The following is a 17,242-nucleotide window of genomic DNA, read 5'->3' as shown; positions in this document are numbered from 1 at the left end:
GGTAAACACATCCTGTCCAGCACCTTTGGAAGGTGCTGTCCAGCAGCCTTCCCTCCCCTGGAAGCCTGCCTTGCACAGGGTTCTCAGCACCCCATATGAATCTGGCCTAATCATGCCTACAGGCTGGACCTCTTCCCTGACACCTACGTTTAGCAACAGAACCGGGTGAGAGGTGCCCAAGGAGAAGAGGTAATGGAAAGGAAAGTTTACCAAAAAAAGAGGTGTTTTTGTTGTTAGTTGGGAAACTGGGAGGGATGAGTCAGCCGGGGTTTGATGTGCTGGGGATGAGGGGGTGGGAGTAAAAATGCGGACGGTGTATTTGAGGCTGCAATTTGGGCAGGTGTTTCTGAGGGCAGAAATAAGGAGTGAGAACAGAAAGGGCTAGAATGCTTGAGGGACTTGGCGGGGGGGGGGGCACATCTAGAGCCCAAGCAACGTCTGGTCCAACAGTAGTTGGGGGCCAGAGCCCGTGTCGGACAGCACGTCCTCATGAGTACAGAGGGACAAGCCAAGCGCCTTGCCATCAAGTCTCTGCAGTCAGGTTCATGGACCAATGGTTAGAGTCGTGTACGATGGAGCTATAGCAAAGGAGCGAAACAGTGCCCTGGGTCTGAGAGGACGTCCTGGGGGAAGCAACGCCTGAACTGCGGTGGAGGCAAAGCCTGAATCCGCTGCCTTTGGAAGTCTGGACCGTAGAACGCCAGCACTGAGCGCACCGCCCGGAGGGCCCAGAGATTGCGGCCTCTTTAAGGAGGGGCGGGGCGGCAGCTGGCGGAAGTGCCTGAGGAAGGGGTGGGGCCGCGAGGGGAGCGGAAGCCGGAAGCGGAGGCCGGCTCTGCGCGTGGCGGCGGTGGCGGCCATGGCGGCGAGCGGGGCCGTGGAGCCGGGGCGCCCGGCGGCTACTGCCGCCCCCTCGGCCGCCCCGGCGCAGGCTCCGGCCCCCGAGCGCTTGTTCCGGCCTATCAGCGCCGAGGACGAGGAGCAGCAGCCCACCGAGATCGAGTCGCTTTGCATGAACTGTTACCGCAACGTAAGGGGGAGGGGACCCGGAGGCGGGCACGCCCGGCGGTCCGTGGGGTCAGTGGTCGGGGCCCTGGGGCTCCTGGTTTCTCAGCAGCAGCTTTCGGCTTCCGCAGGGCATGACGCGCCTCCTGCTCACCAAGATCCCCTTCTTCAGAGAGGTAATCGTGAGCTCCTTCTCCTGTGAGCACTGCGGCTGGAACAACACGGAGATCCAGTCGGCAGGCAGGATCCAGGACCAGGGAGTGCGCTACACTTTGACCGTCGGGGCCCAGGAGGTGAGGGGAGCCCCGAGCAGCCTGCGGCCTGGAGAGGGCCTGGGCACTGGGGCCGGAGCTCCGGCGGCCCGGAATAAACACCTCACGTGCCCGGGCCGCGGTTTCCCCCTCTGTAAAGTGGTGTCGGTGCTGTCAGATGCTCGGGGGAGATCGGGCTGGTGAAAGTGCTTGGTAGTTAGGGCGTTCGTCAGAGGGAATGGGATGAGCGGTAGCTGTGAGGAATAGCTCTGTCACCGTTTGGGCGGCGGGCTTCACACGTGCGCTCGTCTGGACCCGCTGGAATGGAGAGCCGGAGAGCGGGTGGAGCTGCGGGCTGCGCTCTGGTGTCTCCTGACAGCTGTCCAGACCCCTCTGCACTGAAAGTCTATCTTTCTGCCCAGGACATGAACAGACAAGTGGTGAAAACGGACTCTGCCACCACAAGGATTCCGGAGCTGGATTTTGAAATTCCTGCCTTCAGTCAGAAGGGAGGTCGGTATAGGGTCAGGGTATTTGGGTTGTTCGTGCCTCGCTGTGGTCTTCCTTTCTTGTAAAAGCCCGTGTGCCAGGTCTGGTGGCTACGGTGTGGGCTTGGCCGCCTTGCCACTGTGATCCACGTTGGTTCAACGTAAACAGAAAGCTAGAGTAAAACAGCCGGAGACAGCAGATTATGATAGTAAGACTGTGATGTGCTTCTTAGAGAGCCTTAGTGTCCCCGTTACTAGAGGTCAACAGGACCTTGTTCCAGGCCTCCGCATTTTACAGTTGCAGTCAAAGCCCACACAGTTCATGTGAATTGCTCAGTCATACAGGCACTTGACAGCATAGTCAGGACTCACGTGTCACGTGTTCTCATTCGCCAGCTCTGACCACTGTTGAAGGATTGATCAGCCGTGCCATCTCTGGCCTGGAGCAGGATCAGCCCGCACGAAGGGTGAGCTGGGGTTTTCTGATTGCTGCAGCTCATGGCGGTGATGACCAATATGTGTCTCAATAGGGGATTCCGCTTCCCATGCAGCTGAACCATCTCCGACTGAATGTTGGAGAACTTTGGGGGGACACCCATGGTTTTGCTGTCCCTGCTAGGCTGTTTCCATGTTCTGTCTCCCATATTCTCCACTCCCTTTCCCCAGTGTATATTCAGACCTCCTCTCAGGCAGGCAGTAGAACGTTACTTCTGAAGAGCCTTTCCTGATGCCCTTGAATTTATCTATACTTACTGCGTGTTCCACTGTACCGTACCTCTATCATGACACAAATAATATAATTGCATAGGTAGTCATTTGTCTTCTTAATTGGCTGGGGAGCCCCATAAGAGGACTCTGGTTTATTTACTGTTGTATCTCTAACCTGGCATGGGAGTCTGGCCTAAATGGTTGAATGAGTGAGAAAATGAAGCTCATTTGGCTCCACATGTGAACTTCAAACTTTTTTGCTTCACTTATTGTGAAGTCTGAGTTTCTCTGTTCCTCCTTGTACCGAGACAGGTACAAGTACTTCCTGATGGCAGTGACGTAGGCATGACCAGCAGTGGGGGCATAAGGTCTGTCACCAGGGCTGGGGAGCCGAGCTGCATGACTGTTTACCATCTATTCCTGTCAGGCAAATGAAGAGCCCGTAGCTGAAAGAATTGATGAGTTCATTGTCAAACTGAAAGAGCTAAAGCAAGTGGCCTCTCCTTTCACTCTGGTGAGTATTGAGGAACTCTAGGTGCCCTAGATTTAGGGAAGGAGAGACCCTTAACACTGTCTGAGATTTTTCCACTGTGGTGACCAAGAGGTCTGATGGTAGGCAGAGGAGCATATGTGATTTTTTTGTTGTAATTACTCCTTCTTCACCCATCTGTCAGATCATTGATGATCCTTCAGGGAATAGCTTTGTGGAAAACCCCCACGCTCCCCAGAAAGATCATGCCCTGATCATCATGCGCTATAATCGGACTCTACAGCAGGAAGAGATGCTCGGGCTTCAGGTAAGACTGAAGAAGCCAGAAGAATGCTCTGGTATTAGCTTGCTTTCTGGACTGCTTGGACCCAGTGGAATCTTATTTTGTTGTTGCTGCCTTATGTACCCTATCTCCACATGTCTGTGCATCTCATCTCCAGCTCCTGTCAAGACAGGATAAAGCTTATAATAAAAGCTGGCAGTGGCTGTGATCCAGTCTTAAGCTCTGTTCTTCTGGATTGGGGCTTTGCTTCCTAATGTCTCTGTTAAACCCATGAAGTGGCAGCTGACAGAAGCCAACCAGAGTCTTTCTCTCACTCCAAGGCAGGCTCTAGGGGAGGTTGAGGTGTATGTGCCAACGTGTGATTTATATTTCTGCTGTGCTAGGCCGAGGCAGCACCAGAAGAGAAGCCAGAGGAGGAGGATCTCAGAAATGAAGTGAGTCCCATTGCCTGCTGTGGAGGAAGGAGCAGAGCCGTGGGCAGAGGCTGATGCCACTCAGTCTCTCTTCTCACAGCCAGTATGGGCAACCACCGGTGTGCCGACTGGATTGAACATCTGGAGCCTGAGCAGGGCTCACCCTACATCCCCATGTTGTGTTCCAGGTGCTGCAATTCAACACAAACTGTCCAGAATGCAACGCTCCGGCTCAAACCAACATGAAGCTAGTTCGTATCTTTCGTCAGGCAATTGCATTGCTCTTCACTTGACCCAGGCAGGCAGATGAGAGGCAGGCTGGGCAATGCTCCCTTCAGGGAAAGTGCCTGTTTTAATTCAAGTGATAAGGAATGTGCCCCTTAACTTTTGGGTTCAAAGAGAGAATCAGACTCTGATTTCTAGGGTCCTATGTTTGGCTCGACTCATATCTTCAGATATTTGTGGACTAAGATTGCCATGGGTTGCAACTTTGCCCTCTTCTGGAGGACTGAGTTAGGCTACTTCTTGTGCTCTCTTTCCTGTAGTCCTAGGCCTAGCAACTGTGGGTTTAGGGTTCAGATTTGTTCTTCTCCAGAGGTGGTCATGCTCTCCAGGAAGCAAATTTCCTTACCTCCATCTTCCAGAAATCCCACACTTTAAGGAGGTTATCATCATGGCTACCAACTGTGAGAACTGCGGCCATCGGACCAATGAGGTGGGTGGGCTCCGTTGTTTGGGAAGAAGACTGTTAAGGTGAGGGTAACTCCTGTTTAACTTTGATCTTTCCTAAGCCTACCCTGGGATGAGGTGGGAAGAAGCTGGGTCTTTCTCTTGGATGTAGGGTGAGGTGCCCTTGAAGGGACTGGGAATTAGCAAAGTAAAATTAGAGATACCATAATTCATTTAGACATGAAAGTGATTATATGGAAGAGGGAGACATTCTCTCTTTCTCTCTCTTTCTCTCTCTTTCTGTCTCTTTTGGGTGGGTGGGGGGGGGGGAAGAGATTCTTTCATCCACCTCCCAGAGAGTGGGAAGTGCAGTGATGCAAATTTTGACTCAGTAATAAAAAAACTTTCCAGATCTTTCTGGAAATAGAACGAGGTACCTTGAAGGATTGTAAATTACCTTTCCCCAAGTGTATTCGAGCATAAGCTGTTTTGGTTCTGAACCCAGAATATTATAAGGTGCATCCACATCTTGGATGCAGTTGAAAGTCCCTTTCAACCCCCAGAGTCCCATTTTTTTTTAAAAAAAGGTAAATTCAGAATTTGTTGGCAATTTGAGGTAAGTTTTGGCAGGCTCTTGGCCATCTCTTGGTGTTTCTGGTTTGGGCGACTGCTGCCACTGTTGGTTTGGAAGGTTCTGTCCTTGGTAGCTGTTAGGGGGCCTGATTAGGGGGCCTGATTGGAAGTCTAAGCCCATCTCCTCTGAGGCCTCCCTGGCACTAAATGAGGTTCAGAATCTTCTCTACTGTTGTTCCCTGACTACTCTCGTCTGTGCAGGTGAAGTCTGGAGGAGCAATAGAGCCCTTGGGCACCCGGATCAGCTTCCATATCACAGATCCCTCAGATCTGACCAGAGACGTGCTCAAGGTATCCCCTGCTTGGGAGAGTGTCTGTCTTCCTCATGTAGGCTGGCTCTATCTAGGGGAAATCGTCTTTTAAAATTATGTCCTAACATTGTGGGGTACCTCCTTACTACCCTGGGTTTCAGGATCCCTCAGTGGAGTTAATCCACAGTAGGAGGTACAGATTCAGACGGTGACCCATAAACTCTCTGATGACTTGGCAGCTTTTTGCCTCCAGTGTCTGTAAGGGCCCTTGTCTCTGGCCTCTAATGACAGGATACCTGGCAGCTTGGAGCCATGACTCAGAAAGTCCTTTTATTAGATTGGTTCCATTTCTGTGGTTCACATAGAAATGAATGAGCCTAGCTTTAAGTGGAGAGTCAGAGAAGATTGGGGCAGGTGACTCCCCAAACTCTCATCAGTGGTATTTGGCAGGAGAACTCTGGTTAGCTTTCTCAAAGAGGCTCCTGATCTAAAGCCTAATTTGATTTCTCATCTCCTAGTCTGAGACGTGTAGTGTGGAAATCCCAGAGCTGGAATTTGAACTGGGAATGGCTGTCCTTGGGGGCAAGTTCACCACACTAGAGGGGCTACTGAAAGACATCCAGGAACTGGTGAGTCACCTGAGTGTAGTGCATGGCTGCTTCAGCACTGTGGCTGCGGTGAAGGGGCTAGAAGGCTTCACGCATCCTGGTTTTTGGAGCTGTTAACTGGGGGTTTCTTTGCCTTAAAGCTGGTTTGAGAGACTTAAATAGTATTTTGGATTGTGAAGATAAATTTATGGGAGATTCTGAATGGAAACTCCCAGTCCTACTTTTGGGACAATGTAGATACTTTGTGGTTTTGGGTAAGTCACTTATTTCACTGTAAAATGAGGGGAAGAGTGTCCTTACAGCACCTGAAACTCCCCAACATAAATATTTGTGTGTTGACTTAGCCCATATATTTATTGTCTTGAAACATTTTACTTAATTGGTTCCCAGTTGTCAGGCATTTTGTCTTTGTAAATTACACTTTACTTTGCATTTCTTCTTCAAATTAGAACTAGAGTTCATGCTGGAAGGACATTTTTATAGTATTTGTTTCATATTGCCAGTTGTCATCTTGGCAGATTAACCACTGTGCTCTTAGCAGTGGTTGCTTAGATCAGAAAGGTGGTGTGGAGACCAAGCTTCCCTGGCTGGGCACCCTCTTGCCATTGCCCACCAGCTTTACGGTCAAACCTAAGAAACAGCCAGGATTCGAGCAGTTCGGATGCCATTTATTACAGGTGACCAAGAACCCTTTCACACTGGGTGACAGTTCCAATCCTGGCCAGATGGAGAAACTGCAGGAGTTCAGCCAGAAGTTAGACCAGGTGAGATGATTCTGGCCCTTCAGTACTTGTGGTCCTGGGGTACCAGTGGGCAAGAGGCCACATACTCTGTCCTGTCACCTTCTAAACATCTAACCAACATGTTGGGGATTCCCTAGGTTTCTCATATGCCGTGTCCTCTTCTTTCTTGTTTTTCTCCCTTACGTTGTTAGAGCTTCTTCTCTAGTAGTTTCAGTTGGGTTTTTCATTTCCACCAACTTTTTTTCCAAGAGCTTTCTTTTGGTCTTTGAGTACTCTCCCTTCTCCCTTTTCCAAATAGCATCCTGTTGTTTTAAGGATGTGGTAGTTTTTTTTTCTCTTGAGAATGTTAATGTTGGTTTTTCTTTTTTTGATGGTTTATTTTCCCTGCATAGTTTCCATTTCCATTTAAGTTGTTTTTTTGTTTGTTTAGGGTTTTTTGTTTGTTTTTGTTTTTCCATTTCACGTTCTGTCTTTCAAGGTTGGGGCTTTGCTCACGTGTCTGATAGTCATGGATTATCAGTTTAAAAATAGAAGACTGAGGGCAGCCCGGGTGGCCCAGTGGTTTAGCGCCGCCCTCAGCCCAGGGTGTGATCCTGGAGACCCAGGATTGAGTCCCAGGTCAGGCTCTCTGCATGGAGCCTGCTTCTCCCTCTGCCTATGTCTCTGCGCCTCTCTCTCTCTCTCTCTCTCTCTCTCTCATGAATAAATAAATAAAATCTTTAAAAAAAAATAGAGGACTGAAACATTGGAATGGAGCTGAATCTTCTTCACATAGGACTCATTGTAGGGGGATTTAGCTTAGGCATTTTGTGGAGGTAACCCCAGTGCCAGAGTCGTTAGGTTTTTCCTCTTGGGCTCCTCAGATTCCCATCAGCGGGTGTTCTGTTTCCTGGCCCGAGGAGGATGACTTGGCTGCCAGTATCCTGATTGCTTAGTGTGGGAAGAGAACTGGGAGTGTATGTCTGTTTCCAATAACAACATGCTCACTTAACCTCCTGTCCTTGCTGCCTGCACCCCGCCACCCCCAGCCTCCCCAGGGCCTTGCCTGCAGTGGTGGGAACTTCTCTACAGAATCCTGCAGTTTTTTGCCAGGATGGGGGGAGGGCAGCTGTTGGCCTGTGTGAATGGGAGAAGAAATGGGGATGTCAGTTGCTTCTTAAGTAGCTTTCATACGATCCTTATTTTAGGTATTCTCCACTCCACTTTGAGAGATGCCTCATTTCAGCAGTTTGTAAAACTTCAGGGGATTCTGCGGTGTAAATTGGATTGGTTCCTGTCTGGCAGACACAGACTCTTCCTCCCAGGAGCCATGTAAAATTCATGTGCTGTATTCTCCCTCCTTTAGATTCTTCAGGGTAACATGAAAGCCCACTTTATTATGAATGATCCAGCAGGAAACAGCTACCTTCAGGTACGGTAGACCTTCCTTGCTAGTGCATGGAGATATATTTTCTGACCTTCTTTGAATATGCAGTATTTCTCTGGAAACTGACTTGATTCTGAATGAACTGCTCTTTATCAAGGAATCTCTTAGAATTTGAAACATAAGAAAGTGGGGGGGGGGAAGTGGGAGAGATTATAAGTGTGTATAGAGGGGGAATAAAAGATACTCCTAGACTCTTCTTCTCTAGTCCAGCTCTTGCCCTCAGCAATGGAGTTGTCATTTTGCAAATCTAATTGTAGACTGAGGAGAAACGGTACCTTGTCCAGAGGCTGAAATAGGAAACCCGAGAGGCTTTCAGCTGACTGGGGAGATATTCTGGTGATTTATAATAACTTTAACGTTTATTGAGCATTTATGATTGGTCAGGCAAAACTATTTAAAGTCTCTTTACTATTAAGACTATTGCTATATTCTTCATAAGAAGGTGCAGATAGAAAGGTCTTTTTGAGATTTTGTTTATTTATTTGAGTGACAGCGCAAGCTGGGAAAAGAGGGAGAAACAAGTTTCCCGATGAGCAGGGAGTCTGATGGGCTCGATCCCAGGATCTTGGGATGATGACCTGGGCCAAAGGCCAGTGCTTAACTGACTGAGCCACGCAGATGCCCCCAGGTAGAAAGTGTTTTAGGCAGACTGTTCCCTAATTCTGCTGAGGGCTGGATGTTCCCATTCCTGGGATTCTGCTGGTTTCTGTTGCTGCTTGCTAGTTGAGTCTAGCCATAGGGAGTTGGCAGCCTTTAGAATAAAAAACTAAGTTAAGTTTTAGGGAAAGTGGGAATTGGAAGTCACCTGGGGGTGGGGGTGGGGGAGGGCAGATAGCTGGGTGACACAGGCACTGATTGTCTGTCTTTGGCCTTGCAGAATGTGTATGCACCTGAAGATGATCCTCAGATGAAGGTGGAGCATTATAAGCGCACATTTGACCAAAACGAGGAGCTAGGGCTCAATGACATGAAGACAGAGGGCTATGAGACAGGCCCAGCCCCACAGCGGTAGCGCTGGGTAATTCACAAGCCAGCCTCTAGTGCTGCTCAGACTGAAGGATTATTTATTACTGTCGAGAAAAGCTGGGGGTGTCCTTCCCACCAGGCCTTGCCCATGTATGGAGGTCACCTGGTCTGAGAGATGTGGGCAATTTTCTGAATGGTTTGTGATGGAAGTGCAAACCTGTTGGTTTCCTTGCCTGTATTTTGGAGGTTTTGAATTGGCCTGGGAAGAAACCCAGAAATGAACCATGAGGGCATGTCATTATCACTTTTTTCCCATCAAGTCTTTACCTTCCGTCCAGATAATTCTTTCTGTATACAGTTGGAACTCTGAAGATGGAAGACAGCTACATCTGGAGTTTGGGAGTTGCTTGGGGGAAAAAAAACACTGGCTTTCGACAGGAAGAGTCTTCTGAGGGGAGGCAGCCCAGCGCAAGAGAAGTTCTCATTAAAGTGATGGCTTTTCAACAGGACTGGCCTCTGAATTCACTCTGTCCTCGTTTGATACCATGCTAGTAGAATTCAACCTCCTGAATAAATTTTCACCAACTTGGGGGTGGGAGCTGGCATCTCATTGCTTCAGTAGATATTTGCTTACTTTGTGCCAGGCACACCACGGAACTGAACTGAGCCCTGTGTTCATGGAATTTAAAGTGAACTTTTGAGGTCAAATCCAAAATTCCTGCATTTGCTTTATGAGATGCAGCTAATAAATAGAGGGCAGAACTCAGATTTTGGGCATAAATTCATTTGATCCTGGTTAACTGCCCTATGAGGAGGACAGGGTTGGGATCTGAGCTTGGGTCTTGTCAGGCCAAAGGTGGGTGTGGATTAGAAAGGGTAGTGGTAGAACTCAAGACAAATGGGCAGGAGATGAGTTGATGGGGCTGAGAAGGTACTGGTAATGTTCAATGGAATGGAAAGATAAGTCTTCAAATGCCTGCTGACCACAAAGTAGTAGAGGCAGGGCTTTGAAAGTTCAGTCTGGGGATCCCTGGGTGGCGCAGCGGTTTGGCGCCTGCCTTTGGCCCAGGGCGCGATCCTGGAGACCCGGGATCGAATCCCACGTCGGGCTCCCGGGTGCATGGAGCCTGCTTCTCCCTCTGCCTATGTCTCTGCCTCTCTCTCTCTCTCTCTGTGACTATCATAAATAAGTAAAAATTAAAAAAAAAAAAAAAAAAGAAAGTTCAGTCTGAGGTCCACCAAAGTGGATTAGAAGCCAACACAGGGTTGTGTCTGGGGGACCCATGGGGACCTCCAGCCAGTGAAGCCCTCTATCAATCTGGTATCCCCACAAGCCCTCAGAGACCCAGTCTGCTTTCCTTCCTGGGCCTCAGCTGGACCAGTCAGGACAACACAGTGGTTAAAAGTTCATCCATCAGGGCTGGGACTTCTTCCACACCTATATTATATATATATATATATATATATATATATATATATATATTTTTTTTTTTTTTGAGCATGTATCCTGGATTCTGAGCAGAGCATTTATAAAGTATGACAAGCAAGCCTTCTTGACTAATAGGCTTTCAAACAGTGACAAAATTTTAACATGTTGAGATAAGGGAAATACTTGATCTAACATTTTCACAAACTTTGGATTTACCTCTTGTACCTCACTTGGCTAGCTTCTGCTCCCAAGGGTCACATTTTGGCTGTATAAAGTTGGACAACTTCCTTAACCTCTCCAAGCTTTGGTTTTTCTCATCTGTGAAACAAGCATAATAAAACCACTTGAGAATTGAGAGATTTATTAAATGAGGTAATTTATGTAAAATAATGTTCACAAGAAGAAAAGGAGTATGTCCCCTCCCCCCGGCCCCTCCCAACTTGATAATTAGAATTCAGCTTCTCTATCTTTGTTTGGCTGAAAATAGAGCCAGGTCCTTTTCACAGGAAAGATTGTAGGCAACAGATAGTTGGGGGCTACGTATATTCTATCAAAACAGGTTAGAGAAACCTCCATATTTTTTCATGGTAATCACGTTTGGAATTCCTGACCTCTCTTGAACGGTTCGTGGGAGACTATTTAGAGCAGTCTAACCTCCACCTAACATACTAATACAAACATACATACTGTGCTTCAGACACTGTTCTAAGCATCTCACGCAGTAAAAGTATCTCATTTCTCGCAGCCATTTAGTTAGGTGCCATTATACTCCCCAGTTCGTTAAGTAGGTTGCCCCCGGACCTACAGTTGGAAGTTTCGGAGCCAGAACTCCAGCTTAGGGACACCGTCCCTCCAGAGCCCGAGGTCTTGACGACGCTATGGTGCTTCTGGAGCTGCTGGGGACAGAGATCTTTTTTTTTTTTTTTTTAATAAATTATTTTTTATTGGTGTTCAATTTACCAACATACAGAATAACACCCAGTGCTCATCCCGTCAAGTGTCCCCCTCCGTGCCCGTCACCCATTCACCCCCACCCCCCGCCCTCCTCCCCTTCCACCACCCCTAGTTCATTTCCCAGAGTTAGAAGTCTTTATGTTCTGGGGACAGAGATCTTGTTTGGGGCGTGGTTTTACCCTCCCGCCAGCTGCATCGTAGGTTGAAGGGGCAGACAGGTGGACAAACCCCGGCCGGTCGGGCCGGCAGGGGCAGGGGGAGGTGCAGGTGCAATCGGAGGCGCGCGCACCTGCAGAGGGCCAGCAAGCGCACCCGGGGGTCAGCCCGGGGCGGGTCCCACAGCTCTCCACCACTTCCGGCCCCGGCCCCGCCCCCTCGGGGGCCCCCCGCCGTGCGCTTCGCGTTCAGGAAATTTGTCCCCAGCGCCGAGCCGTCTCCCCGCCCCCGCCGCTGCCATGGCGGCAGCTCCGCCGCTCTCCAAGGCCGAGTATCTGAAGCGTTACTTGTCTGGGGCAGGTGCCGGCGTCGACGGGGGCCCGGACTCCGGTCGCAAGCGCCGCAAAAAGCGGCCGAAGCCTGGCGGGGCCGGCGGCAGGGGGTGAGTGGGTGCTGGCGGGGCGGGGCCTGCGGCGGCCGGCCGCCCCTCTGCTCCCCGGCTCCGCGCTCGGCCGGCGCGCCCCGCGGCCGTGCGCTCGCCGCCTCAGGCCGCCGGTAGCTTTGCTCACTCAGGCTGTTCCCGCCTCGGCGGCTTTCCGGCCTCTCCCGTGGGGAGTGAGTGTCGCGCCGAGAGGAACGGCGGAGTCGTCCGGAGCCTGTGATGGGACGGCCGGGGGCTCGGCGGAGTCGGGCGCCGCGCGCACTTGGGGCCGAGTCCTGTGCGGGCGGGCGCCGCGCGAGGCTCCAGGACTGCGCCGCGGAGCGGGGCCGCCGTGCCGCTGTGCCGGCGTGTCCGCCCAGGACCCCAGGACGTGGCTTCCTTCGGAAGTAGTGCCTCCGCGGGTGTAGCTAATCAGGATGCGGTCACAGCACATCAGGACGGGCGCCAAATCCAACATGAGCGGGGGCCTCTTAGGAAGGGGGCGATCTGGACGCAGAGATGGGGAGAGCCCGCCGTGTGAAGACGCCGCCGCTAGTAGCCAGAGTATGCGAGTACGCCTGCGGCTGCCCGCACTTGGGAGTCAAGGAATCCACCCCCCGCCCCCCCCCGCCCCCCAGCCTTCCCAGTGGGCACTGCCTTGCAGACACCTTGATTTCAGACTTCAAGCCCCCAGGACCGTGAGAGAGTACATTTCTGTCGCCTTAAGCCGCCTGGTTTGCGGCACTTTGTCAGGCAGCCCTGGGGAACTGATACGCCCAGCTCCAGAGGCCGAGTCCGCTTCCTTCCGTGGGTTGCTTCTTGCCTGTTCCTGCCCTCTTGTCTTCCTGCCTTCCGACTTGTGCCGATTGTTCGGACACAAGTGCCATGTTTGGAGACAGTGCCATGTAGAGAAAATAGCTTGACCTTTGGAGTAAGGCCAGTCAGAGTTTGAGTCCTGGCTGTGCCACGTTGAGGGCTCTACGGCCTTGGGCAACATACTGTCTCTCCAAGGCTGTTACCGCAGCTTCCTTTCTTTATTTTTTAAAAGATTGGTTATTTATTTATTTATTCACGAGAGACACACAGAGAGAGAGAGGCAGAGACACAGGCAGAGGGAGAAGCAGGCTCCATGCAAGGAGCCGGACGTGGGACTTGATCCCTGGACCCTGGAATCACGTCCTAAGCGGAAGGCAGATGCTCAACCGCTGAGCCACCCAGGCGTCCCTGTTTTTTTTTTTTTTTTTTTTAAGATTTTATTTATTTATTCATGAGAGACACAGAGAGGTAGAGAAAGAGGCAGAGAGAAGCAGGCTCCATCCAGGGAGCCCGATGTGGGACTCGATCCCAGGACTCCAGAATCATGGCCTGGGCGGAAGGGAGACACTCAACCACTAAGCCACCCAGGTGTCCCTGTTACTGCCTCTTTAAAAGGAGAGTAATACTATCACTCTATGGTTGTGATTAGAGAGGTATAAAGTGATAACTGGCTGTTCAGATAGAATTGTTCACATCATGGTAGTCATTGTTAATTACTTGGACTCAGGCATAGTTTATCTGCGTAACAAACATGTATTGAACACCTACTTCTTATGCCAGTTACTTCAGGGTGTTCAGGATATCACAGTGAATGAGAAGGCATAGTCCCTATTCTAGTGGGCCTTATAGTTTAACAGGGATCCTGGCTTTAAACAGCTAATTACACAACTAACTGATTTATTTTCTTTGTGATTAATGCAATGAAAGTATTTCAAGGATGCATAACAGAGGTTCTTAGTCATGGGAAGTAAGGGGAGAAGCTCAAGGAAGTCAAATGTATCCTAGGACTCTTAAGACTCTTAAGAGTTTCCCATTAAAGAAAGAAGAGTAGGCCAGGCAGAAGGAAGGAACTGAATATGTGAAAACTGATGTGGTAAGGTATTGGCTCATTCCAGGCACCAAAAGATGATTAGCAAGGTAGGGAACTGTGGAGGCAGTGGTGCAGGTGAAGTTGGCCATAGAGGCAAAGACTGGACCTTGCAGAGTCTTGTAGCTTATACTAAAATCCATAGATAACTGTTTGTGGGCTGTCACCCAAGAATGATTCTTCCCTTTTTGATCTTTTTATTTTTCATATTTAGAATGCGGATTGTGGATGATGATGTGAGCTGGACATCTATCTCTACCACTAAACCAGAAAAAGAGGAAGAAGATGATGATGGAGATTTGCCTGTGGTGTGTATCTTTTGAGGTTGTGAGGACTTTGAAATGCAAGACTCTCAATCTTGATTCTTAGTAGAGGGTGGATTTATAAGGGGGAATGTTAGGGCCCAAAAGAGGTGACATTTTTCAAAGAGCTGTTTTATTTAATTAATTAATTTTTTAAAAAGATTTTATTTATTCATGAGAGACACAGAGAGAGAGGCAGAGAGATAGGCAGAGAGAGAATCAGGCTGTCTGTGAGGAGCCTGATGTGGGACTCAGGAGCCTGATACAGAACTTGATCTCAGGACCCCAGGATCATGATCTCAGCAGAAGGCATATGTCCATTTCAACTTCTGAGCCCTCCCAAGAGCTGTTCTAAAGTAGTTTACTTTGATAATGCCTATAGTCCGCGTGTTTTCTTTGTTCATGGAGGGCCTCATTAGCCTAGAAATGGGAACTAATGACAGAGAGGCAGGACTTCTCATTGTAATGTTTACAATTAGCTGTGGTTCAGTTTATTGGAGTGTACCTTAAAAACAATGTTCAGATTCAGTTACAGGAATATCTTTATTTGTTCCTTTTATTTATTGATTCAACCAAGTTTGAAACTGTATGCTTTTGTCTAAGTACTGTAGATATATAGATTAATAAAACCCAGCGTTTATACTTTAGAGACCATATCCTAGATGGGAGACTGAATTTCAAATAATTTCAACAATGTGATAAATGGTGAAGAGACATTTTGCATGTGCACCAAGTGCTTTTAGAGTACAGGGGAAGTAGCATTTTTTTTTTTATCCCACTGGGATATTCTTTTTTTATTTTTTTAAGATTTATTTATTTGAGAGAAAGCGTGCACATGCACAAGTGGCAGGGTGGTGGGCGATTCGGTGGGCAGAGGCCGAGGAAGAGCACACTCCCACTGAGCAGGGAGCCTGACATGGGGCTTGATCCCAGGACCCTGAGATCATGACTCAAGCCGACTGAGCCACCCACGTGCCCTCCACTAGGAAACTCTATGAAGGATATAAATACCTGAATTGAGTTTTGAAGGATGAGTAAGAACCAAGTGGGGGGAAAGCATAGGCAAATCATTCTCTAATTGATACTGTCATGGAAACTTTGCTGAGAAGCTGAAAAGGAGAGCTGTTGAAGGGCTGTATCGCACTAAAACATTGTAAAAATGAATTCTAGATGAGTATATTCAGTGTTAATCCCCAGCATATTCTGTAGTACATTATTTAAGATAATAATAATTACAAGGGAGGGGATCCCTGGGTGGCTCAGCGGTTTAGTGCCTGCCTTCGGCCCAGGGCGCGATCCTGGAGTCCCGGGATCAAGTCCCACATTGGGCTCCTGGTATGGAGCCTGCTTCTCCCTCCTCCTGTGTCTCTGCCTCTCTCTCTCTTTCTCTCTCTATGTCTATCATGAGTAAATAAAATCTTTAAAAAAAATAATAATTACAAGGGAAATAGTGGGGTGCTTGGCTTTCTAGGTCAATGGAGCATGCAGCTCTTAATCTCCGGGTTGTGAGTTTGAGCCCTACGTAGAGATTACTTAAAAAAAAAAAAAAAAAAAAAGAAGAAGAAGAAGGCAAATAATGATCTTAAGGGACCAACTTAATTTGAGCCAGAACCAGTCACTTAACCTAGTTAATGTTTACAACATTTTCTTTTTTTTATGTTATAAAAGCAATACATATTTGTAAAATATTTGCGAATTACAAGGAGGTTTAAAATTTTGAAAAGAATATAGTAATTACTGATTCTGTGACTGTTCAGAGGTAACAACTGCTAACATTTGGATGCATATGTCTTTAATTCATAGATTATACATACTTGTATTTTATTTATTTTTTAAATATAATCCAGATCACACTGAACATATGGTTTCGGAGTCTGCTTGCTCTTTCTTTTCTTTTCTTTTCTTTTCTTTTCTTTTCTTTTCTTTTCTTTTCTTTTCTTTTTTCTTTTCTTTTCTTTCTTTTCTTTTCTTTCTTTTCTTTTCTTCTTTTTTCTTTTCTTTCTTTTCTTTTCTCCTCCCTCCTTCCTTCCTTCCTTCCTTCCTTCCTTCCTTCCTTCCTTCCTTCCTTCCTTCCTTCCTTCCAAGATTTTTATTTATTTATTTATGGGAGCCACAGAGAGACAGGCAGAGACATTAGCAGAGGGAGAAGCAGGCTTCCCCTTAGGGAGCCCAGTGTGGGACTCGGTCCTAGGACCCTGGGATCATGACCTGAGCTGAAGGCAGATGCTCAACCACTGAGCCACCTTGGTGCCTCTGGAGTCTGCTCTTTCATTTAATAATATGTTGTGACTACTTTAGTAAGATTTTAAAATATTCTTTGAGGACATGCCTTTTAATGGCTGCAGTGGTAGGTCATTATATGTATTAATGTAATCTGTCCTTTTACTGGACATATGGGTGGTTTTCTATTTTAAATATGGTGCTTTGAAAAACATCTTATACAGAATCATTTTAGAAATCTGTTAATTTCTTCCCATCAAGTGGAATTAATAGGTTAGAAATTATGGTTCTTTTGAGCTGTATTCCCATTTTACTGTCCAAAAGATGATACCAATTATACTCTTCCTAGAGTTGTTTGAGAATGCCATTTTCCCCATTTCTTCATCAATACTAGAGAATTATTTACAACAAAAACAATAATAAACTATGTCGGTTTGGTAGGTGAACAGTGGCATACGGTTTCTTTGAAAAATAAATTTTTTTCATATGTTTATTGGACATTTGTATTTTATGAATGTTTTGGCATTTTTTCCATTGTTTAGGAAATTGGACTTTTTAATTGATTTATTTATTTAATATTTATATAATAAGAATATATTACCTGTTTTACCTGTCATAGGCATATTTTATTATTTTCCTTTTCATTTGTAATTTTCAGTATTTAAAAATTTTAGTTTTTATATAGTCAGGTCTGTTAATTTTCCTTTATAATATTCTTTTTTGCTCTTATGATTGCCTCAAAACCTGAACAAGGGAGGCTTTAGCCCCATTGCTCTCTACAATGGTTAAAACAGATCAAGAATAATGGGTATAATTTATTGAGCATTTACCATGTACCAAGCTGTTTAGCTTACATGAATTATCTCATTGAGTCCTCATAGAAATCCTTTGAGTTTTCCTTTTACAAATGAGGAAATTGAGGT

General features: G+C 47.5%; 2 protein-coding genes across 3 annotated transcripts in view; both read left to right on the top strand.

Moving 5' to 3' along the window:
- Positions 1–822: 822 nt before the first annotated feature.
- Positions 823–9,443, top strand: ZPR1 (ZPR1 zinc finger). The gene is made up of 14 exons (XM_055306511.1): positions 823–1,030; positions 1,137–1,298; positions 1,679–1,769; positions 2,141–2,211; positions 2,880–2,966; positions 3,127–3,249; positions 3,609–3,659; positions 3,827–3,893; positions 4,283–4,353; positions 5,142–5,231; positions 5,710–5,820; positions 6,477–6,563; positions 7,888–7,953; positions 8,846–9,443. Exons 1-14 carry the CDS (start codon positions 860–862, stop codon positions 8,978–8,980), a joined length of 1,383 nt encoding a protein of 460 aa, XP_055162486.1. The 5' UTR covers positions 823–859; the 3' UTR covers positions 8,981–9,443.
- Positions 9,444–11,645: 2,202 nt separating this feature from the next.
- The window catches only part of BUD13 (BUD13 homolog), a 31,810-nt gene continuing 26,213 nt past the window's right edge, over positions 11,646–17,242 (top strand). Inside the window, exons 1-2 of one of the 2 annotated variants that reach the window (XM_055306437.1) lie at positions 11,646–11,915; positions 14,012–14,105. In XM_055306437.1, the coding sequence (XP_055162412.1) occupies positions 11,773–11,915; positions 14,012–14,105 (237 nt within the window). In that variant the 5' untranslated portion in view covers positions 11,646–11,772. The remainder of the gene's footprint in view (positions 11,916–14,011; positions 14,106–17,242) is intronic. The other variant, XM_055306438.1, reaches the window with a different exon arrangement.

The sequence above is a fragment of the Nyctereutes procyonoides genome, unplaced genomic scaffold, assembly GCF_905146905.1.
Source record: "Nyctereutes procyonoides isolate TBG_1078 unplaced genomic scaffold, NYPRO_anot_genome, whole genome shotgun sequence".
Lineage (NCBI taxonomy): Eukaryota > Metazoa > Chordata > Mammalia > Carnivora > Canidae > Nyctereutes > Nyctereutes procyonoides.
This window is presented reverse-complemented; position numbering and strand designations above follow the sequence as displayed.